General features: G+C 41.9%; 1 protein-coding gene across 3 annotated transcripts in view; it reads left to right on the top strand.

Annotated features, from left to right (window-relative positions):
• MAP4K3 (mitogen-activated protein kinase kinase kinase kinase 3) overlaps positions 1-24,592 on the top strand; it is a 135,186-nt gene that overhangs the window by 53,667 nt on the left and 56,927 nt on the right. For 2 of the 3 annotated variants that reach the window (XM_074949758.1, XM_074949760.1), the window contains 6 exons: positions 2,704-2,776; positions 4,088-4,146; positions 6,320-6,382; positions 18,005-18,063; positions 19,696-19,734; positions 20,023-20,076. In XM_074949758.1, coding sequence (XP_074805859.1) covers positions 2,704-2,776; positions 4,088-4,146; positions 6,320-6,382; positions 18,005-18,063; positions 19,696-19,734; positions 20,023-20,076 — 347 coding nt within the window. The remainder of the gene's footprint in view (positions 1-2,703; positions 2,777-4,087; positions 4,147-6,319; positions 6,383-18,004; positions 18,064-19,695; positions 19,735-20,022; positions 20,077-24,592) is intronic. The other variant, XM_074949759.1, reaches the window with a different exon arrangement.

Below are 24,592 nucleotides of genomic sequence, written 5' to 3' on the forward strand. Positions count from 1 at the left end.
CTAAAAATACCCGTGACAGAATCTTAACCTTAGTGATTACATCTGAAGGCAATAGTTCCACACAACCTCATTTTTTCAGTAGGTTATGGTTAAACCAATATAATTCAGTGGTGTTGAGTCAGCTCAGTTGTACGTATGTACACGTCTCAAACAAGAGTATAGGAGCTTTTTTGGTTTATTTGAAACACATGTTTTTGTTTTATTTCTCCTGAACGCTACTACATGTATTTCAGCTTTTTGCTGTAAACAGGTATCTTTTCTTAAAGACACAATAGCTGGGTTCTTTGAATCTATTTTTATTTAAAAGACGTACAACCCTTGAAAACAGAGATGCCCCATCAAAACTTTCATCTTATTTAACTGCCACACAGACCTTGTAACAGAAACACGTATAGTCAGAATTTTTAATAGACATTTTTATTTACAGGTACTAAGTTTTATTCTATTTATATCGCATGGTTGTCCCCTTACCGTTCTCTAACTTAGTCCTTTTAGACTTTTTATAATTTTCCTAAGTGGGGTTCTGTAACTTTTTGTGTAGGTCAGGCAGTCAATATAATGCACTAAGTGGGTATCCTTCGATATGGTAATTTTCTTTAAACACTGTTAGGATCTCGAGCGCTTTGCATGGCATTTACCAAGGTCATCCCTTGTGCTAAATTTTCTTGGGTTAAGCACAGATATTGCATTGCGTAACCTGTGGTCATAAAAGCATTTAATAGGCTTTCCAAACACAGGTCAGTACACAGGGCGTGGAGCTTGCAGCTTCTATTCTCTGAAGTCCAAATCACGCAGTCATGATACTGCTGGCCTACGTTGTCTATAACACAGTCCTCACAATCTTCAAAAAGCTTCTCTCGAAGACAGTGATTAAGGATAGCACAAACAGAAACATGTACAATAGACTGCATAACATTTTTATGCTCAAGACATGGCACTGGCTCAGCTCTATGCCAAGGGCCTTCTTCAATCCATATAGCCATAATCCTCTGCCTGCTCGGTTTCCTCTTGTCTTGGTGTTGAGCAAAAACAAGTTGGGCTTGATTCACCGTGTCTCTATGATGTAATGCTGTCCGGGGCCTCTGGTCCTCTAGAAAGGCATTGAGAGACTTTCAGGAAAAAAAACACAAACAGCTGTCAGTCTGCAGTTTTTAGATTTACTCAACCCCAGGTTGATTCCTAGCCCATTACACCCCATCCTCAATGATCACTTTTTATAGTCTAGTTAAATGTCTTCTCCGTTCACCTCGTCTGACTCCAGCAAGCTACGGTCACCTTCCTCCATTGTGGTGGGGGGGGGTAGGGAGGGACGACACTGGATGGCCATTGTGTTTGTTAGCGCTTTGGTCTTGGAGTCAGATTCTGGCATAACCATCAACAGCTGGGCCAAAGGGCTCCCCTCGGCAGTTCGCACCTCCTCAGAACTGTCACTGATGTAGTGCTTTCTTCTCGGGTGACCAAGTGACTCAGAGCTAAAATGAATTCTGTAATTCTTATGGGGGTGATGGAGACAAGGTTTCCCCTCAGCATTTCCACGATTCCTGAAAAACACGCTCCTAAATCAAGATGGCCTGTCTCACACAGCAGTGGGTCTTCTAGGTATGGGGTTGCCACCTGGCCAAATGTTGAGCTCTAGAGATTGAGGGTTCTGGCCTATACCGTCATATGTTTCCCTTCCAAGAGGGCCTATGGGAGTGAAAACCATTCTGATTGGTAGAGGGCAGTGGGAGGTGGTGTTAGAGATGTCATATGACCCTCTTCTAGATGGATCACTCTGACCTGAAATTCGCCCTGATTGGTCAAACCTGCTGTCAGGGAGGTCCTATTGGACTGAAACCCAGTCTGATTAGGAGAGGATAATGTGGGGAGTTCGCAGAGGGGTCATATGCCACTCGTTTTCAGTCATATGTCAATCTCGACCCTGGAAGTAATAACCATGGGAGAAGGCCTTAAGGTGTCAGGCGGGCAGGACCTTGGGCAAAGGGGTGGGAACATTTGATTGACATACCCCTAGGCTACTCGAGCTGTTGTCTTGCTGTATTTCTTGGCTTCTGTAGTTTCATCATAACGATAACCTGATATATTTTTTAAATATGCCTATTCTCCCCTCTGAAAGCCCTGTCTGTTTTTTCATCTGAGGAGGGCTAGCTGCAGGTCCCTAATGATCCTGTTAATGCCATTTAGGCATACTTCTCCTTACCAGTGGTTGTCTATGTTGCCATTGCAGTTCCTGTAGCTTGAGGTGCTTGACACCAAGCTCAGGAGCCAAACTTTGACTGGCGGACTAGATTGATGCTTTAGTTGGTGTCCTATTTATCTTGAAAAAATCATTCAGGTATTTAGATTTTGCAAGTATAAGAAGGAATCAGACAAGTTAGGATAAATACAGACCTACCACTGTCCCTTTAAATTCAGAATGACATATGTAACAGCTATAAAACCATTACACACACAACTAGACTGGCACAAACTGTATAGATATAATGGAAATATATATTGTTAGTACATGGATAGCAGTCTAATGCAGTGGTGTGTCTTTTAAAATGCAAAACATACTCTTTATATCGTTTTTAGACTTTGCTTGTATCATATATTTAAAAATCTTCGAAGGAGATGAGTAAAATACATATAACAGGACAACTGTATCTTCACATAATAGAAGGTATACTTTTGGTGGTAATGCTTTTTTCTTTTCTTTTCTAGCCCCTTGTGCCTCATAGAATTCATTCAACAAGTAGAAATGTGAGAGAAGAAAAAACACGCTCTGAAATAAACTGTAAGCATGTGTATACTTCATTAAATTAAGAATATTAAAGGTTATAACTTGAAATTAGCTTTTAACTTAAACTGAGCTTTTGTCTATCTACCATAACTAGGAATATTCTTCTTTTTTTGAGGCAACACGGAGTGAATTTATACCCAATTGCACTTATTGTGAACATAGGAACAGATTATACAAAACAGTGTGATTAAATATATATACTCTTAAAATATGTAGAGGTCCGTACCATTTTGTTTTCCAGCACTTCTTCAACTCCCTCTACTACTACAGCCTAGTGAAATAGGGCTTGACATAGATTCCTCTCAAAGACTTTCAATGCCACTTCATGCTATTCTTTAGAGTGGGTTTCCAGAGAGTGATGCAAAATTCTGTCTTCACCCTAGGACTGAGCAAAATGCCATCATAATACTGCTATGCATTGCAACTTGGTACTTTACTTTGAATATTGCTGGTATTAAACTTTTGGGCCAGCTACTCAGAAAATGTTCCATTTTAAAGTTGGAGTGAAAGCCCCCTGAAACCTTATGGTGATGGTAAAGAAACCACTGTTAAGAAAACCATGAGCATAACACTGAAATTTCTCATTCAACTATTGTTTTAAGATCTTCAGTTTTATTTTCAAACTAAAATGATCACACACAACTTGGTGGAGGGAGAGTATGACGAGAGGTTAAATCAGAAGGCAGGACTTCCCCTTCTCAAAAAAAAAAAATGCAGTTTAAATTTTGGGTTTTGTATCTTGGGATCCATAAACTAATAGTAACTTTGGAATTCTTGAACTTCAAGAACATTGTATCCAACTTTTTGGTACAATGGCAAATGTCTCTTGCGGAAGAGCAGTGGAAAATTTAATTAGTACTCCTCAACCCTTCAACAGGGATTTTTACTGCTAGTTAAATCTCCCAACAGTACGGATCTGAAAAAGCAATTCACAGAAAAGATTTACTCACCTGTAACTAAAGTTACGAGTAAGTTGCCTCACAGAGTTATGTTCCCCTACCATGCTGCTTCTGAATCCTTTTTGTGATCCTTCTCATGGGTGGATGACAAGGACCTAAGGGCAATCCCTTGCATAGCTCTGAACAGAAGCAAGGATGTGCAGCCCCCAGAGTTTGCTGCTTTCTAGAGGGCTCTGAGCTCATGGCACTAAGGGCATGTGTGTGTGTCATAAATACAGATCAATGGAAGTATAATATACTCATAAAACTGATTTATGCTTAAGTTAGTGGGCAACTGCTACTAGAAACTGAATCCTTTCTTACCGTAAGCGAACCATATCTTGACTTTATTTTTTTTCCTCTATAGTTGGTCAAATAAAGTTCAATCCTCCATTAAGGAAGGAGACAGAGCCACATCATGAGTTTGTGAGTAACATGTTGCATGGGTTTTGTGCCTCACGTTTTGCATCCTGCAAATGAGAAAAAAGGTTGACTTGTGACATAGTCCCTTCTCTCTCCCCCCAAGCAATTTTATTAAGGAGCTCCTCCCCCTGGTTCTCAGGAAGGGAGCATGCCTGGAGCTGCATTCCTTTGGCGTAGGAGCCATGCAAGAGCAGAGCTGGCACACTTCTCTTTCAGTGCGCTACAAGAGCACCTCCTTCCTCCCCTCCCTTGACCCTTTCCTCTGGAAAAGAGCCAGCTGGCTTTAGCGATGTGAGTTGGTGTGTGCACACACTCTTCCACAGCAGCTGGCTTGGGCAGGCAGACTGCAGCCTGTAGTATCCCAACAGGACAGAGAGGAGTAGCTTATCTAACATAAACAAGAATTTATGCAACAACTTCAGAGAAATTATATACCCATGTATGTAGTTGCATAATCACATCACTTATTGCTATGCTGATTAGAGCATATTATATATAAAAATAAAATTAAACAGAGGACCAGCAATTCTAAAACTGGCAAGAAAAATATGTTAAGAGTGGGTCTTACCAAAATCACCTTACAATGTCAGTACTCTTACTCCCCTTTTTCTGTAGTCTGCCTCACTATAATATACATTGTGGAAAATATTATGATTAGCACAATCTTTATTTCTACATGCCTTTAAATATTTTCTCACTTGTGTTCTTTTTGTTCTTTGAAAAGTGCTTGAATATGTGGCATGACAATCACAAAATAGGTTTTAAAGAAGAAAATGGAGCTTAAAATTAACCAGGAAAAAAAGCAGCCCTTTTTAGATTTTAAAATTCCTGTGACTGGGTGTGTGTCCCCGTCACGCAGCTGGACAGCTTTAAGGACAACAGTGTTTCTGAGGGGAAAGTTTTCTTCTGGGGCTTAGGGCACAGCCATAGGGAGCATTTCTTTGGCAGATGTTCTTGGAAGGGAGGAGTTGAAGTTCGCTCCACATTGAATTGAAACACACAGGAGTATTGCACTTTGGAATCTTAGTTGTCTCTCTGGCTGCAAGAAAGGATTAATCCTGCTGATAGGGAAAACCAACACAAAAGGTTCCCTTACTAGAAGGGAGAACCAGAACTCTTTGTTTTGACTCTGTCAAAAAGACAGACAACAACCACCTAACCCCCTGTGTTTATCTCCCTGCCCATGAGGAGGAGCTAGAACTGTTTATTTGGATATTTCTGAGGAGGGAAAGGGAGTGCTTAATTGCCTGCATAATAATGAGAAGAATGAAGGACTGTACTTTGCTCTAAAGGTAAAGGAATTTCTTTATTTAGGACATCTTCAGATATTTGTCCTTTAAAAGATTTTTGAGCACCTTATTCTTGAGGACATGGCAGCAGCTTTCCTATAATACCCTACAAAATTATTTGAGCACATGTTCAGTCTGACCATAGATGAAGAAAAAATGTGTACAAGTGAAACAAAACCGTTATTTTGATATTTATGGGGTTACTTTGAAGTACATAGAAATGTAATGGTAATCTGGAAAAAAACATTTACACTTAAGTAGTTCCAATACTTTACAGGTACCTGCTTTTATTAAATTAAATACGAATGGCTTTAATGGCTGATTCATTAATATACTGCACAGTGGAAAAGCCAGGTTGATTCTTGGAAGCTAGAGAATGGTTCCTTGTAAGAGGATGAGAGGATTGTGGAGGAAAGGAGGATTGTATCATTAAATTTAGATCATTCCGGTCAATTGAAGTCAGAGTTCTAACTGGCTGCAAAAGAAGTCCTGTTCATTCTAAGACACATTTTGATGAAAGGCCTTGTAGGAAGAGAGATTGAGGGTAGAAGTTTTCCTTAATCTCCAGTATTCCAACTGGTGACAAAAAAATCCTGGAATGGGGGGTATTGAGAGATGGGAATAAATTGATAATTGCTAATTCCAGTTTATTAAGGTAGTTCTTCAGCTCTTTTTGCTTTTTGGCTGTTAAGTAATGTTTAATCTTTATACTAAATTAATTATGATGTAATATGAAATGTAAGTTTTTTCAGAAGCTGTTTAATATGGTGTAACTTTGCATTTGCATTAACAAAATTGTGTTGGCAAGACAATTTCCCTTTGTGTATATCTGGCTTTCAGTCTCAAGGTAAATAACCTGAGTTTCTTGGTCTCTGTCTAATGAACAGCCCAACAGTAACGATTTTTTGGACAGTTCAGAAGAAATGTACTACACTGCAAGATCTAATCTGGTATTTTTCACCTTCTGATTTTCTTTGTCAGCGTTGGTTTTGTGTCTTTATTTTTGTTTTTCAAAGCTAAAGTTTTGTTCAGTTGCTGTACTTTTGCCTCTGTAGAACAGTTTTTCAGTGTAAGGATTAAGTTGTATGAATATTTCTAAGTAATGGAGGGAAAATATATATAAAGTAGGTCAGTATTATGTATTAACTGTAATGCCTTTAATTTTTCTCACTGTCTAGGAGAGATTTCTTAGCATTTTTTGTTTGGCAGTTCCTTTAAACATCCATTTGAAAGATTAGAAAATGTGTATGTTTTTAATGTTTTAATATCCAAAATGAAATTACAGTATAGAATGAATACAAACATTAACGTGCATACTGACAAAACCACAAACATTCAAAGAGCTAGGTCAAAAATGTGATTCTCTTGGCATTTGGTACTGCCCATACTGTACCTGTTCTCTTTTCCAACCGTTCTCTGCTTTAGCAATGCAGTGTGAAAATCAAGCCTGCAAGCTTTACTCTGTTCTGCTTCTGGGTCATCAAATGGCCAGAGATTCCTGTATCTGTTAGTGATGGTTGCTAGTTATGTGCAAAGTAGCGAGAGCACCGTTTCATTTTTTCAGACTCTATACTAGGTGGAACATGCTGTGCTACCAACTAAACCCAAGTCTTGGTTTGGTTTGTAAACGAAGCATTTCATGTGGAAGTCCGTTGAGGAATAATAAATATGGAACAAAACGATGGCTTTTTACATCAGCTTCTCAGAAACTGTATCTGCCAATACATAGCTACTGATAACTTAAGCTGTGCTGACTCCAGTTTTGGAGGCAGTCCTATGTAGATTTTCTCCTTAACACACACATGTCCTTTAACAACTTTCTTGGGACTACAGCTCCAGTTTCTCTGCCTCCAGCAGCATTGTCCTGCACTTCAGCTCTGCTTTTCTTTCAGCTACTGACTCTCTTCATTTTCTCACTTTTTTTCTGCCACTTTCGTCTCTGCTGCATGCAGACTGTTCCTGCTGTCCTCATGAGTGCAGCTCCAGCAGATCTTTCCATGGTCATTCCCAAAGGGATTCCTGCAGCCCCTCACAGATTGGCATAAGCCCATTACAGTAGCTGCTCCATGTGTTGCCCTCTAGCCCACTGAGTGTAATCTGGCCTAAGATACCATCTAAGATGCACTTACACCATGTATCCTGACCAGATCTCCCCTTTGGCATCTCCTCTGCCCCATGGTTTTAAACTTGGGACAATAGTGATTGCTACAGTGAAGAAAGAAGGAAATAATGTTAGTTTTAAATAGGAGGGGGTTTTCTAGGCTGTGAACACTTTCCAGACATCTCAACTGTATCTGCATCAGGCACTCTCCATTCTGCAATTCCACTGGCTCATTGTGAAACCGAGAGAAGTGCTCTGACTCAGTCACAGGTTCTCATTCATTTTTGAGGTTTGGTCTTGTTTTCTCACCAACCAAAGTGGTTCCTCTGGAAAGCCCAGAAACTGAAGGAAGTTGTTCTCTTGTCTTCTGTATGAGACCATGCTAATCAGGCTCTCCCTCCTCTAGATCTGTTAGTCACAGCTGCTGCAGACACTGTTCACTGGACAGGATATGGTTTCTTCAAGCCTTCATGAAGTGGGATTGAAGAGTCCTCCCTCACCAAGAGGCTTTGACTTCCCATTTCACTTGGGTCCAGAAATTGTTCCACTGTGGAACATATATCTGATGAGGGACAAGCCTTTGGCAAACCCACGAATCTTCAGGATCATAACCAAAACAAGCGTCAAAGGTTGGAGAGCCTTCATGGGGCACATAGATGATGACAGGGAGTATAGTCCAAGTTGGAATTTCAGATCACCATCACTCTCTGTGGCACTCTGGGCACTGGATCTAGCCATTGAGCAGCCACTTCCCCCATCACTACACAGATTATATTTAAGAAGTTTGACATTTGAACTGTGGCCACTGGTAAAAATGGACAGGGGAAAAATGAAACTTGTCTCTGACACAGCCATCTGGATCTTCTGGGAGATAGAAAAGGTTCAGTGGTTGACTTCTCAGCTATATCTAGGGAAATTTCAGCGCCCAAAAAAACTGACTAGTAGAGCCACCATCTTCCATGGCAGATGCCAAACTAACAAGATGGTGGTATTGTAGTGCCTTCCACAAAGAGACATGTTTGCTTCACACCTAAACAAACTTTGGGTCTGTCTTGATCTAGACACAGGGATCTTCACATTGAGAGGGTGGATGCTTTTTCTTCAACTGGTCAGCCCCTAAACACATGCCTTTCCTCCATTCCCTTTTCTGCCAAAGAAATGCATATGTATTTGCCAAAAGGCCAAATTCATCCTCATGCCCTGTCACTGTCCCATAAGGCCTTGTTTCCCTAGTTGTCTTCAGCCTGTCCATATCAGAACCATGGCAGCTCCCTCAAACAAGGAACCTTCTCCATCAGGATCCAGTTCTGCCCCTGGACCCACACAATGTGTGTGTAGTAGCTTGAGATCTACTTTTTTAAAAAATAATTAGTGATTTTTTGGTGTTTCAGTACTGGGTGCCCATCGAAACACATGATTGTCAGAAAGCAAGCGTACTCAGCACATTCCGAATATCAGGTCCCTCGTATGTGTTTCAAATTGGGCACCCAAAATCACTTGTCATTTTAGAAACTTCAGGCCTGGATGCTAACAAAATAATTCTTCAGACCTTTGGCTTCTCTTCTCATCTGACTGACGTTTTGCTTACATCCAAGGAGGACTCTACAAATCAAGCATATTGGAGCAATTGGCTGTTTCTTTAGTGGGTGCTACACCGGAAGTGTCCCTCCCCTTCAAGCACACCTCTCCTTCCTTTTGGAGTTTTCGTTAGAGGGCTGTATCAGAGAACTGAGTTATAACACCCATGAATGTCACATACCAACTCTCAGATCCTGACTAAATGATGACAACCTCATCCTGCATTCTGACATCACTTGACTTTTTCCAGTGTGCTAAATGCTGTCAACCTCCAGTCAGAACCAGTTAGCAGAATGGAACCTTAATTTCATTCTGAATGCTCTCAACAAATCTCCTTTCAAGCCTCTGGCAAAAGCTGCCTTCTGTTCTCTTTCTATTAAACCGATGTTCCTCACTGCTACGACCTTGTTCAAAGAATTATTGATTAGGGAGATCTCTTGTGTAAAGAACCCTTCCTCCTGTTTTTCACAGATAAGCAGTTCTTAGAACTGTTCCCAAATCATTCCTTAGGAAATTTCCTTCCCTTCTGTCTGAACACATCCTGCCCAAAGGAAGTGAATTAGTATTCCCTAGCTGACATTAGAGCCATAAAATATTGCCCAAATGGAACAACGCTTTTTCATAATGCAAAGATCCTTTGTTTTGTATGTGGTCCATCCTATTTTTCTGGAACCAGTTTAAATGCCACTGTTTCCCCATAGGTCATAGCAGCTATTAAGGAATCCTGTATTCATTTCCAGAAGGCTTCCCATAGAGGAATACGTGCACTCACTACTTGGTTAGTAGCTATATTGTGGGCAGAGAAGAGACTGTCCATCATGTCAGGAAATCTCCACGCCTTCATTAACACTGTAAGGAGTGCAGAGTCCTCTAGGAGTGCAGCTTTTGGTCACTGGATCCTGGAGAATGCCCTGCCTTACTAAGCTAGTACCCTTCCTAATTATTAGGGGTTTTCTGATATTTAGTTTGCTTGTTTGTTTGGAGGTTAGTATTCTTGTATTGGTCACTGTACCGTTATGACACTTCGGGGTTTACCAAGGGGTACAGGGTGAATCACTACTGCCTTCTTATAGCACGAGGGAGCCTTGTCTGTGCTCCCTGGGGGAAACTCGCCCAAAACTACAGGTTGCTGCCTGCTGGCAACACAAGCATCCCACTCCAGGCTCTGCAAGCCCCTCTCTTTCACTCCGCAGACTGGCAATTTGCATATCCCAGCCCTTATGTCCTATAAAGAGACCAATGTACAGTTTAAATTCCCCCACTCCTTTTCTTTCATTATAAGTCAACAAGACTCTTCTCCCTAGAATAACCACAATTTTTGTTTACATTACATTTCAAAAGTGAATTGGGAAGGGAGGTTCTTGAGATTGTTCTCAGTGGAAAACATAAATATGAACATTATTCTTAAGATCCAATGGAAGTAAGTAGGAAAGGGGGAATGAGTCCAAGGGATTTTTCTTTCTCTGCCAAAGAGAGAGAGATTTTGAGACAGCCAGTTTTGTTTCTGGCAGACCATTTAAAATATTGAATCCAGTAGCCAGTTACTACAGAGGGATTACAGTAGCTAATCAGGATATATTTCTCTTCATTGTATGGGTGCTAAATAACAATAGTGATTATGCCCCTCAGACAACCACAGACAGAGTGCAAGAAATCGCAGAACAAGGGGAGAGGGAAAACTGCAGATACGCAACAATAATTTACAAAATTCCTGCAGGCTGATTAGCTTAGACTGTTTTATTTGGATGTTTAGTAAAATCCCAAAATATTTAATTCTCTCTCTTTACAAAAAAAAAACAAACAAAAACCTACCAACATTATCTAAAAAGTTAAGGAACACATTTTTAATAAGATAAGGACAATGGAGTTTGGTGTATGACTTAAGTGTTATTCAGTAAGCATTCTCCTTTATGGGGGAATGAAATGCTAAGAATCATTAGTCATTCCTTCCACTGGGAGACTGGGAAAAATGGTGATACTAAATTAATGGAAGATGTAAACGGTTATATGATTGTCTTTGAACAACTAAGGTACATTTGTATTGCCAACAGATCAGGAGTTACCTTATCAGCAGCTAGTAGCATTTAATATCGAAATGTTAAACTTCCACATTATATTACTGATCACTTAATTACAGTTTCAGGAATATCAACTGCAATATCCAATTGTGAATTATTGGTTCACTGTGCATATTCAAATACACTTGTTGAAAAACTATGAAAAGTATTTGGGAAAGTGAATTTCAAGTACAGCTCAAGCCTACACAATAAATTTGTTCTGAATTAAGAGTATAAAACTAGCAGAAAAGCAAAGCTGCAATTATAGCTCATGCATGATGAGATACTGCCTGACATACAATAAAAGCTATTTTATCAGGCACTTCACCAGCCGGAAAGCTCTATAAACCAGCATTTCTGATCTTCATTGAAATTCCAGTTTATAGTGCAGTTGGCGCGGGGCTGGCAGGGGATTGGGGTGCGGGAGGTGGTGTGGAGCATGGGCTCTGGGAGGGAGTTTGGATGCGGGAGGGGTCTTGGGGTGCTGTATCCCAGGGCTGCTCATCTTGGGCAGCTCCCCGCAAGCAGCAACCTGTCCCAGCTGCTCCTAGGCGGAGGTTCGACAGGCGGTTTCACATGCTGGCCCCGCCCCACCCTGAGCACTAGCAACGCAGCTCCCATTGGCTGGGAACCATGGCCAATGGGAGCTGCGGGGGAAGTGCCTGCGATCAGAGGCAGCACGCAGAGCTGCCTGCCGTGCCTCCACTTAAGAGCAGCTGAGACGGATTGCTGCTTGCGGGGAGCCACCTGAGGTGAGCAGCCCCCTGATCTGGCACCCCAAGCCCCCTCCTGCACCCAAACTCCCTCCCAGAGCCCTAATTTAGAATAAAAAGATTTTCCCCTGGAATGCATGATTCATTCTCCCGCTTGACTTTTCTTTAATATTATCCATTACACTGAGATTTTGTATGTTGCTGTCCACACTCTTATCTTGTGCAAAGTGGTGTGGGTTTTCACCCAAGTAGAACTCTAGTTATAAACAATATCAGCAATTGAAGACCAGTTCACTGTTAACTGACCTCTTGTAATAGAGTGTAATTTGGGAAATTTTGTGGATCATATTAAGATAATTTAATACTTTTTCCATATTCCATTGATGATGAGTGTATATCTTGCAATATTATTTTGAAAAGCAGGGCTCAGTCAGATTTATTTAATTTAGTGTTTTTTACATTCATGTGTGGCATATTAATTCAAATCAACTAATGTTACCACCTTGTGTGTGTTAGATAATGGTATAAAGATAGCGCGGTGTATATATATGTGTGTATTTGTTCATCAAATATGTATCTGAAAGTTTTATAAAACTTTCAAACTCAAAGCATTTGGATGGAGATGAGGGTACAGTTTTTATCCAAATATCAGTCTTTACAAACTCCCTTACTCCCCACTGATGTATTTTACTGTACATAAGGAATTACTTTACCCAGCAATGAAGTGCAGCCACTTGGGTGAAATACAGTAATGTTTGAAAAGCAAACAGGAACACAATACAGCAGTTTAGAACAGGAAGTGAAGAACATAAATGCCCATTTGAAAACATAGTCTAGTAATGCTAGCAGACAGCATGTTAGTAAACTGGATAAAAACAAAGGTTTTGTCCTTTTAAAATATATAAGCATAAGTAACACTGACAGATGTCATCTTTCATAAAAAAAATAATAATTGCAGGGCATATAACCATCAGTGACAGATAAAGAATCTTTTATATTTTGTAGAGGATTACTTATTTTCTCTTATTAAATTTTCTGTCACTCCTGCAGAATGTACACTGTCATGTACTATAGAATGTGTAAATTAAAGTAGACAGACACTTTAGCTCTGTCCAGCATAGGACCTTCGCTTTCCATTTTTATAAGAATTTGTGTCTTACTTTTTTGGAATTTATATTCAGAACGCTTTTCACTTAAGGTGGGAAATTTCTCTGTCTAGATAGCTGTGTAGTGTCTAAAGGGAAGGTGTCACAATTCAGGGCAACTGCCACCTGTGTTTCCCTCTTGTGGTCCAATGGTTATAGCTGGCTGCTGTGTCCTGCATAACGTATGTGAAGCAAAGGGGGGAAACCTTTCCACCAGGATGGAGGTGGAGCAGCTGTCTGCTGAGTTTGAACAGCCAGACACAGCTATTAGAAGAGCTCAGTCTGGAACTATGCATCTTCTTCTGGTTTGAGTAAATTAATGAAAAGTCAAATGCTGTCAGGGAGGGGGGCATCCCTGTAAGGGAAAATTTTATGTACACTTATCCAAAGGTCTTTCCCCTGCACTGGGCCCAGGGAGGCTTTGAAAGACCGTTTTAACATTGAGCCACAGTAACACTTGTTGTTGTACTGTACACTACCTGGCCCTGCTCTTTTGTGGCCTGTTAGGAATTATGTGGTGATTGCTGTACATATAGGAATATAACATTGTCAGTACATCACTAGCTTCTGTTTACCGGAAGCTGGGAATGAGTGACAGGGAATGGATCGCTTGATGATTACTTGTTCATTCCCTCTGGGGGACCTGGTGTTGGCCACTATCAGAAGACAGGATACTGGGCTAGATGGACCTTTGGTCTGACCCAGTATGGCCATTCTTATGTTTTTATCTATTAATTTTGTTTGTGGTTTATCCTGAGAGTTGTCACGCTATCAGCAACAGGTAATTGGTTGCTTACAGACCTGTTAAGCACTTGGTAGCAGATGTTGCAAACCAATAAAGATGAGTTAAGTTTTAAATAAGACATTTATTTTGTAACAGAATTTAGTGCAACACTCCCCTCCTCCATGAAATTTTAAAATATATTTTAAACTTACTCAAACTTAATAAATTAGAGGACCAAACTTATGAAGGGGAAAGAACATTCATGTCCATTTCAGCTATACCTACACCAACTGTGGCTTTCACAGGTCAACGTGTGTGAAGCTGCGATTGTCTTTTAATGTCCACCAGGATGGAGTGGTGGGGGATAGTGCAGCAGCCCCTGATTCCACCTGGAATGTTGATGTGGGGGGGTGGGGGGTGGGCGGGCAGCACAGGAAGGTCCCAATATTGAGTTTTCAGGGGGCTTCAGAGAGAGACGAGCCTGGGATTGTTGAACCTGCAGGTCTGCCAGAGTCTGCAGCATCTCTGTTTGTTTGCTGCCTGAGAAGCCTCACTATGTCATGGTGCATCTGTCTCCTTTGCCTGCATTTTTCTCCTCTCTAGTCTTTCCTAATCCAGGCTGTCCCTAATGTTCACCCTCCAGGCCCTTTGCTTACTGTTTGATGCAGCACTGGCTTGCAGGATCTCATTGAACATTATCATCCTGAGTCCTCTTCTTTAGCCTCCTTATCTGGCTCAGGTGTTCTGCAAATGTGGAGGGGAAGGCCACAATCTCAGGAGCTGCAGATAAAACTCAGAGATCACATTGTTAGTATATTCAGTATGGAAAGTGAAACTTAAGGTGCAGACCTCACTCACTCACTCCCCTTGCTCTCCTAAAAGCACTTCATGCTCATTCTCACTCGTGCTTGGATTGCTCATGCATGGTGTCAGTCACAGTACCAGCCATGGCCCACCAGAGGTTAGGAAAATGAGGAGGGACTTGCTCGGTGGCATAAATCTAGGTGTAGCGCATTGGCACCAAATACGGGCACCGTTTTCCACAGGCGGCAGTGATTTTATTTGATATCTCATTCCTGAGGGTAACAGAGCCCAGAAAGTACAGCTGCTGCTGGCATCCCAAAGCCGCCCGGGCCCGTATTCTGCTAGCCGGTGTATTGCAATTGTGGCTGCCGAAGTTATCCCTGACTGACGTGGGAAAGCGTCCGACTGCAGAGGAAGAAATAAGGCAGCTATCCCTTGAAACCTTTTGGCAGAAGATTGCAGAGTACCTCCACGAATGTTTCATTGAGAGATCTCCGGGTATTCAAGGCGCATCCCTGTGCACATAAAGAAACTGCTCTGCATGGTCCCCACTGCCTAACTCTAGAGGGGACTGAAAAGCCGATAGCATCTCTACCTCTCTTGGTTGTAAAACTACCTCTTCTTGGACAAGTAAATTAATGAAAAGTCATGGTCCTGTGGACAGGGGACATCCCTGTAATGGAAAATTTATGTACACACTTACCTGAGGTTCCTTCCCCTGACCTGGGCTTACCTGTGCTCAACTAGTTGGACTGGTGGAATCAAAAACAGAGCTTGGCTTACTGCACAGCTGGATCCCCCAACCACCAGTCCCCCATCCTCCTCCTCCCCCTCGCTGCTCTTGGTAGAGGCCTGTGACTTGGACTCTTGGGCGGTATCGTCGGTATTGTGCAGGGTGGTGGTGGGGTCTCCGCTGAGTATGACAGGCAGCTCGTCTTAAAAGCAGCAGCTTTGTGGCTCAGCACCAATCGATTGTTGGCTTTCTGGTATGCCTGGCACAACTCCTTGGCTTTCATGTAGCACTGTTACTGGTCTCTGTAGTACCTCTTCTCCTGAATCCCCTGAGCAATCTGCTTGTAGGTGTCCACGTTTCTAGTGCTGGTCCATAGCTATGCTTGCACAGCCTCTTCTCTCTACAGGCCCAGGAGACTCCATGTCTCTTGTCGGAGTACATCTGGAGCCCGTAGCCAGCATGGTCAACTGGACAGTTGCACTCAACAGTGGAGAGCTGCTTGGTGTGCTTGCCAAGCCGGGCAATCAAGAAAAGGAATTCCAAAATTTGCAGGGCTTTAAAAGGGAGGGAGGGTTCCTAGTTTACATGACCTCTTGGCAGTGGAGTTCACAGTGGTGACCAAAGCGATCAGTGTGGCGCATTTTGGGACAGCTGCTGGAGAATTGTTAGGGTTGACATAGGTAACAGTGTCTACATGCATGCTGTATTGACCGCTGTACATTGACCTTGGCTTACAGCCACTTGGGGAGGGGATAGTACTATGTTGGTGTAACAGGAGACTTACGGTGGGGGAGAAATTTAAGTGTAGACACATGCACAACTAGGTTAAGAACATAGGAATGGCCATACCGGGTCAGACCAAAGGTCCAGTATCCTGTCTTCTGACCGTGGCCGATGCCAGGTGCACCAGAAGGAATGAACAGAACAGGGAATCATCAGGTTGATGCAAGGCAGCTTATGTCAACAGAACTTTGTAGTGTAGACCAGGCCTTAGAGTCTCTCCTGTCCTCTCAGTGACCCCTCTGTTGGGCCCAGGCAGCCTGGGAGAGGAAGCTGTCCGGTTTGAATGCAAAGGGGATAAAAGGTGGACTGGGAGAGAGAAAGGTGTAGCTTAGGGTTGGGGAGACTGTAGGGTTGGGGAGAGAAACTGTGACTGTCACTGGGATTGGGAGGAATGGAAGGACTGGGAGGGCAAGGAAACTGGAACTGGCAGGACAAACAACGTTGGATGAGGCATGAGGAGGGTGGGCAGATCTGGAAAAGAAATTGGATGTCGGGGAGAATTGGACCTGGTTGGGCGAAGAGAATGGGACAAGGAATTGAGGGGTGGGGAGACTAAGACTGAATGAGAAGTCTGAGAAGATAGAGGGTAGTACTGGAAGTCTGGGGTCAGATGAGCTGGGAACTGGGACTGGCTGGGCACAGAGACTGGGTGTGTGGAGAGAGAGACTGGGAGTTGCGAGGACACTGGGACTTGGACGTTGAGCCTGGAGGAGGAGATTAGGACTGGCTGGGCTGGGAGACTGGGATGAGAAGCCTGAGGAGTGGAGTAACCATTTCTTCTTTGTGAGGATGTCCTTCATATGGGAGAGTGAGAGGCTCAGGCTATGGAGTGCCCCTTCACTGTGGGGTAGTTGCCTGTCTAATCGATCTGTACTAGTCTCATCACTGTGTTACCAGGATATCCTTTGGAATGGGGTACACTTGAGAGAGTTCTGTTCTATACAAGTTGCTAAGTGGTATCTAAAAATGTTAATGTCTTAAAACATCACTCATTTCCCAGTGTAGGTGCACCTCAAGTGTTTAGGGGAAGGAGTTTGTGTACATACTTCTCCAATCCTGACCTAGCTGAGGAGAGAGAAACATCCCATAGCTTTAATAGTCTTCTCTTTGGACATGCTAGTATGTTGGTTCTTCAAGGTGAGCTCTGCCTATTCCCACGATTGAGATAAGCATGCCTTCTGCTACATGAGCTCAGAATTTTTGAGAGTAGTGCCTCCTGGGGTTCCTTGCCACCTCATACTTAGTCTTAAGGTTACCTAGCACTTTGTAATTTGTAAGTGCTTGATTTTGCAATTTTAATGTTTGGTTAATGTAGTATTTCATACAAAAAAAATTATAGGTAAAATAAGTGAGTGTATAATAGTTGTCCTTAAAATATTTGTTGCCTTTATAACTGAAACAAACAAAATATTTGCAGTATTCCCTACATATTATTTATTTGGGTAGCGCCAATTGTATACTACAGACATTACAAGATCTTCCCTGAAGAACTGACAATATAAATATATACAATTACAATGAACGCAGAGATTGGGCGGAGTCCGTAAAAAGTAGTGTGACTAATTGAAGGGTAACACACCATTTGCTAGTTCCACAAATTTGTTGTTTTCGTAGTTCGGGTTTTTTTGAGTGATCAGTGGAAAGGCTCTTCCAGCTCAGTATTTCCCTGAGGGAGGGGACTGTGGTTGAATGGCTTTATCAAAGAAGTGTGTTTTATGGAGGAATTTTGAGGAGATGTGAGGTATGGCAAAGTTGGGACATGGAAGAGACCCAGGCTTAAGGGATCTCTGAATGAGGGTTTAGAGCCAAGAGTGGCAGTAGGGCAGAATTAGTTGTGTGGCTTGGGTACAGTGAAGAGGGTGAGGCAAGCATGTGACGTGTTTTTAACTCTCTCTTGTCTTTTCATCTTAAAGCTCTTTCTCTTATATTTATAGGATCTGCAGCTAGAATATGGTCATGGTCCCCAGAGTGGCTACTTCTTAGGTGCAAATAAGTGAGTAAAAGAGGGCATTTTTCCTTTTTCTTTAAATTTGAGACTTAAATTCATTGTTTAAATTTAAAACAGCAGGTAATGTAGTAGTAAAATGTAATTTTGTGTTTATGCAGTAAAACATGATAAACCTTTGGTTATTTACAGTAGTGCAGTTTTTCAGCTATTGACTTCTAACTCTCTATATCAGCTGGAGTGATTATTATTGTAGAACAGTTTTCAGCATAATGAGGTGTACTCTCAAGATACTGAGACTGTCACTCCCATCAACTCTAGAATGTACCAGCCAGTATCATTTTCAGATATCAGAGTCTGTTTAGTGACAAACTTTCCCTTATAGCAAGATATCGCCCTTCTTCCCAAGTCATCTGGCCAGTTATGGGGATGTACTTACATGTGGTGTGTGTTTAAAAAAAAAAAAAAAAAAAAAGACAAAAGAACTTAAAACATTTACACATCTATAGAGATCTTGTTGTTCATTACAGTTTTATGTCATTAAGTTCTTTAGAGGTTAAACTTTACATTGTGAGTTTTAATGTAGTATCTAGATACACGCACTGTGTGAAATGAGATAATCGTCATTGCTTCTCTCCAGCCTCGGATACTTTAAGTGGTTTAGGTGCTTTTATATTTAAAATGAAAAGGAGTACTTGTGGCACCTTAGAGACTAACCAATTTATTTGAGCATAAGCTTTCGTGAGCTACAGCTCACTTCATCGGATGCATCCGATGAAGTGAGCTGTAGCTCACGAAAGCTTATGCTCAAATAAATTGGTTAGTTTCTAGCTCATGAAAGCTTATGCTCAAATAAATTGGTTAGTCTCTAAGGTGCCACAAGTACTCCTTTTCTTTTTGTGAATACAGACTAACACGGCTGCTACTCTGAAACCTATATTTAAAATGACACTGTCTATACAAGTCAAACTCCTGACATCTAGCTTTATAATAGATAAGTTGTATAAATATTTTGATGAAAGTATAGTCATTGCATTTCCTTCATTCTGTAGATCTTTTTTATTTTTCAATAGGGAATAATATTGACATTTTCAGGAATCCTCCTTTCTGGAAAAATCCTGCTGCCCTCTTGTCTGTCGCATGGATGCATGCAGATGTTTGCATGACAGCCAGCACGTAGTGGGCTTAGTTTCATAGATTGGCTTAAAGTTGTAATTTTTTAGCATGTTGAAATCTGCATTTTGAGGGGAAAACATAGTACTGTGAAAGATGTGAATTTTAAGATAATAAAATTGGGACTAGTGATCTCCTGACAGTGATAGTTTAATCTTTTTGTCACTTTTACTTTTTATGATAACGTACTATTTAATCTTAAGTATCTTGGTTTCAATTTAAACAGGTAAATTTTGAAATAAGCCAAAATAGCCCTAGTTTGCAGTACAGAGGTAATGGCCAGGTACAGTAATTAGGAGTACGCTAATAAGTGTAGATGAACACTGTTTAATAGTATCGTGTAGCTATATAGAAACCATGAAATTATTCTTCAGCAAAAAAAATCAGTGTATCTTATTAGACTAGAATAACTTATTTTGAATTGAGAACTTTTATTCGTGTCTTATTTTCCAAGTGCTTTCTTCCGTTTGTGTTCAGTTATTAATTGTATTCTTATTAATTTTGAAGGAGTCTTCTAAAATCAGTTGAAGAAGAACTGCATCAGCGGTAACTTTTTTATTTTTTTCTTGTGTGTTTCAAAGGGTTTTTTACATTGATTTCTTGCACCTGTTACCTTCAAATGAGCATTAGTAGATTGTATGGGAGAGGTCTCATTTGTCTGGGCTGAATCTGTGGTTTAAAGAATAATGAAAAAGAAAATAAAAATACAAAGCAACATAATAACATCCTGTATAGAAGGAGCCCCTGAGGTATTGCATACCGGAATTCTTTCATAGTAGCTAGAGTCATTTTAATGAAGGGCACTCAGCCATGGTACCTTGTTCGTTTCCTTAGGGGACATGTGGCACATTTAGAAGATGATGATGATGCAGAGGATGATGCTAAACAGTAAGTAATTTTTTATTTTGATGTATCCGCTCTCTGATTCATGGGTAGCTGAAAATTTAATTCTGTTTGAATTGTATTCTGAATGTGAGAACACCTTGATTTTTTTTTTTCTTTTCCTTCTGGTATATTTTTAAAGTAGCAAAATCACAGTAATCTCTGTTTGGATCACATCACTGGTGTTTTGTTTTATTCTGCTTATTGATTTGCATTAATATTGAAATATTTTAATGTTCAGCTCTTTGTACAGCTCTTTCTCAATATCTTTTAATTATTTTCTTTAATTTATTATAATTAAATTAACATAAGAACAGCCATATTGGGTCAGACTAATGGTCCACCTAGCCCAGTATCCTCTCTTCTGACTGTGGTCAATGCCGGATGCTTCAGAGGGAATGAACAAAACAGAGCAGTTATCGCATGATCCATCCCATCATGCACTCCCAGCTTCTGGAAGTCAGAGGCTTTGGACACTCGGCGCATGGGGTTGCATCCCTGACCATCTTGGCTAATAGCAATCGGTGGACCTATCTTCCATGAACTTATCTACAGTAAAAGCTCTTTTATCCAGCACTTCGCCAACCGGCAGGCTCTATAAACCAGCATTTCTGATCTGCACTGAAAGTCCGGTTTATAGTGCAGTTGGTGCGAGGCCGGCAGGGGTCTAGGGAGTGGGAGTGGCTGCGGGGTGCGCTCTGGGCAGGGGCTTGGGGCAGGGAGTTGAGATGTGGGACGGGTGCGGGATGGTGGGGAGCGCTCACTTCCGGCGACTCCCCAGAAGCAGCTCCCTGTCCCTGCTGTTGCTGGCAGAGGCGTGGCCAGGTGGCTCTGCAGGCATGCTGCTTCCATCCCCCCTCCCCGAGCACTGACTCTGTGGCTCTCAGCCTATTGGCCGGGAACTGCGGCCAATGGGAGCTGCAGGGGGTGGCGCCTGCAGACGGAGACTGTGTGCCTGCTTGCAGAGCTGCCTGGCTGCGCCTCTGCCAAGAGCAGCAGGGACGAGGCGCCGCCAGAGGTGAGCGCTCTCCCCATCCAGCACCCTGAGCCCCTTCCCATGCCCCAGCCCCTGCCTCAAGCCCCTCCCGAACCCAAACCTCCTCCCAGAGCCCGTGCCCCACAACCCCTCCCATGTCCCTGCTGCCCCACACTCCTCCCCTGCGCTCCAAACCCTTCCTTCTGAGTTAACTGGTATTTTTAATTTACCAGCACTCCCCGTTCCTCCAGCATGCTGGTTTAAAAAAGCTTTTACTGTACTTCTTTTTTGAACCCACTTACAGTTCTGGCGTCCTCAACATCCCTTGGCAACAAGTACTATATGTTGACTGTACGTTGTATGAAGTAGTATTTTCTTTTGTCTGATAATTTCATTGGATGACCTCTGGTCCTTGTGTTATGGAAGGGGTTAAATAATGCTTTCTTATTCACTTCCTCCACGCCATTCATGATTTTATATAAATATCCCCTCTTAGTTGTCTTTCCAAGCTGAATATTCTGTCTGTTTAATCTAGCCTCATATGGAAGCTGTTCCATCGCCCAGTGATTTTTGTTGCCGTTCCGTGTATCTTTTCCTTTTCCAATATATCTCTTTTGAGATGGAGCAACCAGAACTTCACACAGTATTCAAGGTGTGGGTGTACCATGGATTTATATAGTGGCATTATATTTTCTGTCTTAATATAGACCCCTTTCCTAATGATTCCTAATATTCTGTTAGCTATTTTGACTGCCACTGCACATTGAGCAGATGTTTTCAGAGAACTGTCCACAGTGACTCAGATCTTTCTTGAGTGGTAAGAGCTAATTCGGACCCCATCATTTTGTACGTATAGTTGGGATGATGTTTTCCACTGTTAATTACTTTGTATTTATCTACATTTAATTTCATCTCACATTTTGTCACCCAGTTTTGTGAAATCCCTTTGTAACTCTTCGAGGTCTGCTTTGGACTTAACTATTTTGAGTAATTTTGTATAATCTGTAAATTTTGCCACCTCACTGTTTACCCCGTTTTCCAATTTTAGTGTAGTTACACTGAGCTAATGAAATCATCTGTTGCAACAGAAACCCTGGTGTATTATTATTTACAACATTAAAAATATCATACTGGAAAGTTTTAGTTCATATTAAATTTCAGTGGAACAAATAATATGACTATTCTAAATCTAAGTTTAATTATAATAGAGGCAGAGGAGAAGTGAAAAGGAATATTAAATATACTTACATTTGTGGTACATGATTTCAGAGGCAGATGGTATCTCATTAAACATGGTTATTTATTTATTAGTGACCTTTTCAAAATGGGGCATATATGCTATTTGAGATGAGTGACACGTAGAAAAGTTCTTAATTTTTCCTCTAAATTTTTTTTTAAAAAAGCCATCATTTACAACTTTTTGTTTTTAAACCTGCTTTATCTTCAAAGATAAGATTGTGATAGAACTTACTCTTGGATCCATGCCCCTACATGTGACCAAGGAACTTGGTTTGCTCAAAGCTGTTTGTTCGAGTGGGATAGCTCAGGCCACTTATGCAGTGGAATGTAGGTGTCTCCATAGCACTTCATTCCACCAATTCCATTTTGATTGCACTTGATGAAGAGTGGAGCTAGCAAACAGAGCTGTAAACAGGGGAGTTTGAGGGGGAGTTCTGTTGGAGGAGAAGGTATTTGTGTTGTTTGGTTTTGTTTTGTATTATTTGTATGTGTAGAGGCTTGTAGGGGCCTTGTGCTGGGAGAGAAGCTGAGCCCTGATTAGGGGGCGGGGCTTCACTGACTAGGGGTCCTATAAAGGTAGCGGCACAGACAGCTGCAGCGGCACAGGAGCTAGCAAACAGAGCTGTAAACAGGGGCGTTTGAGGGGGAGTTTGTCTTGTGGTGCTTGTGTGGGGTTTGGTTTTGCTGTGGGTGGTGGTGTTTTGGTGTGGTTTGTGTTTCCCAGATTAACAGGATTTAGGTGGGAAGGCTATGACAGATACAGAGGTGGCAGTGGGAGTGACCCATGTAGCAGAAGACACAATGAAGATGACTGGATGTGGAAGCTGTGGTATGTACATGATCCTGGAGGGGGCACCTGGTAAGAGTTTTGTCTGCATGAAGTGCCGTCTGATAGAGCTGATGGAGGAAAAGATCCGAGGTTTGGAGATGCAGGTGGAAAGTCTGGTAGAGTTTAGGAAGGGGTTTGAGCAGATTATGGAGCAAAGACATGAGGTATCTGAAGGGAAAAGCTCAGACTTGCAGATGGAAGCAGGACTGGGGAATTCTGAGGGGAGACTGGGTGAGGAAAGTGGTCGGTGGAAGCATGTGACTAAAAGAACTAGGCAGAGGAAAAGACGGGCTAGTGAAGGAGAAATAGAGCTTAGGAATAGGTTTGCAGAGTTGGAAAATGAAGAAGGGGCTCAGCAGGTAGTCACTGAAGGTGGAAGGGCAAGGAAGAAGAGAAGAGCGGCTAGTCCTATAGGAAAAGGGGAAGAGTTAATGGAGATTACACCAAATATGAGCCCCAGGAGGATACAGGATGGGTTAAAAAGGATTACAAGGGAGAATGGGAATGGAAAGAACTTGCAGCCAGAGGGAACAGGGGATAGACTGGAGAATAGCACCGTCACTAGGAAAAGGCAGGTCTATGTGATTGGGGACTCTTTACTGAGGAGAATAGATAGGCCTGTAACCAGAGCTGATCCAGAAAATAGGAGGGTGTGCTGTCTTCCAGGTGCTAAGATACAGGATGTAGACCTGAGGTTGAAAAGGATTCTAAAGGGAGCGGGAAAGAATCCCCTAATTATCCTTCATGTGGGAACAAATGATACGGCTAGATTCTCGCTGGAAAGTATTAAGGGAGACTATGTTAGGCTGGGGAGGACGCTTAAGGAAGTTGAGGCTCAGGTGATCTTTAGTGGCATTCTGCCTGTTCCTAGAGAAGGGCAACAAAGGTGTGACAAGATTATGACTATCAATAGATGGCTTAGGCAGTGGTGCTATAAGGAGGGCTTTGGGATGTATGGCCACTGGGAGGCGTTCATGGACAGAGGACAGTTCTCTCGGGATGGACTTCATCTGAGTAGGGAAGGAAATAGACTTCTAGGATGGAGGCTGGCACAACTGCTGAAGAGAGCTTTAAACTAGGAATTTGGGGGAGATGGTTGGGAGATGTCCAGGTAATCTCCACGCCAGAATTTAGCATTGAGTGGAAAGAAAATGAAGTAAGAGTGGATACAGCCGTAGGTAGGAGGAAGGGCAGTGTAGATACAAGTCTAATAGGTTATACTGGTAGTAAAATAACCGTGCCTAATAGGGTACAGAATGTGAGTGAGGCCAAACAGCAGAAATTAAGATGTTTGGACACTAATGCGAGGAGCCTAGGTAACAAAATGGAGGAACTAGAGTTACTGGTGCAGGAAGTGAAACCAGATATTATAGGTATAACAGAAACCTGGTGGAATAGTAGTCATGACTGGGCTACAGGTATTGAAGGGTATGTGCTGTTTAGGAAAGACCGAAATAAAGGTAAAGGTGGTGGAGTAG

Source organism: Natator depressus, chromosome 3, assembly GCF_965152275.1.
Source record: "Natator depressus isolate rNatDep1 chromosome 3, rNatDep2.hap1, whole genome shotgun sequence".
Lineage (NCBI taxonomy): Eukaryota > Metazoa > Chordata > Testudines > Cheloniidae > Natator > Natator depressus.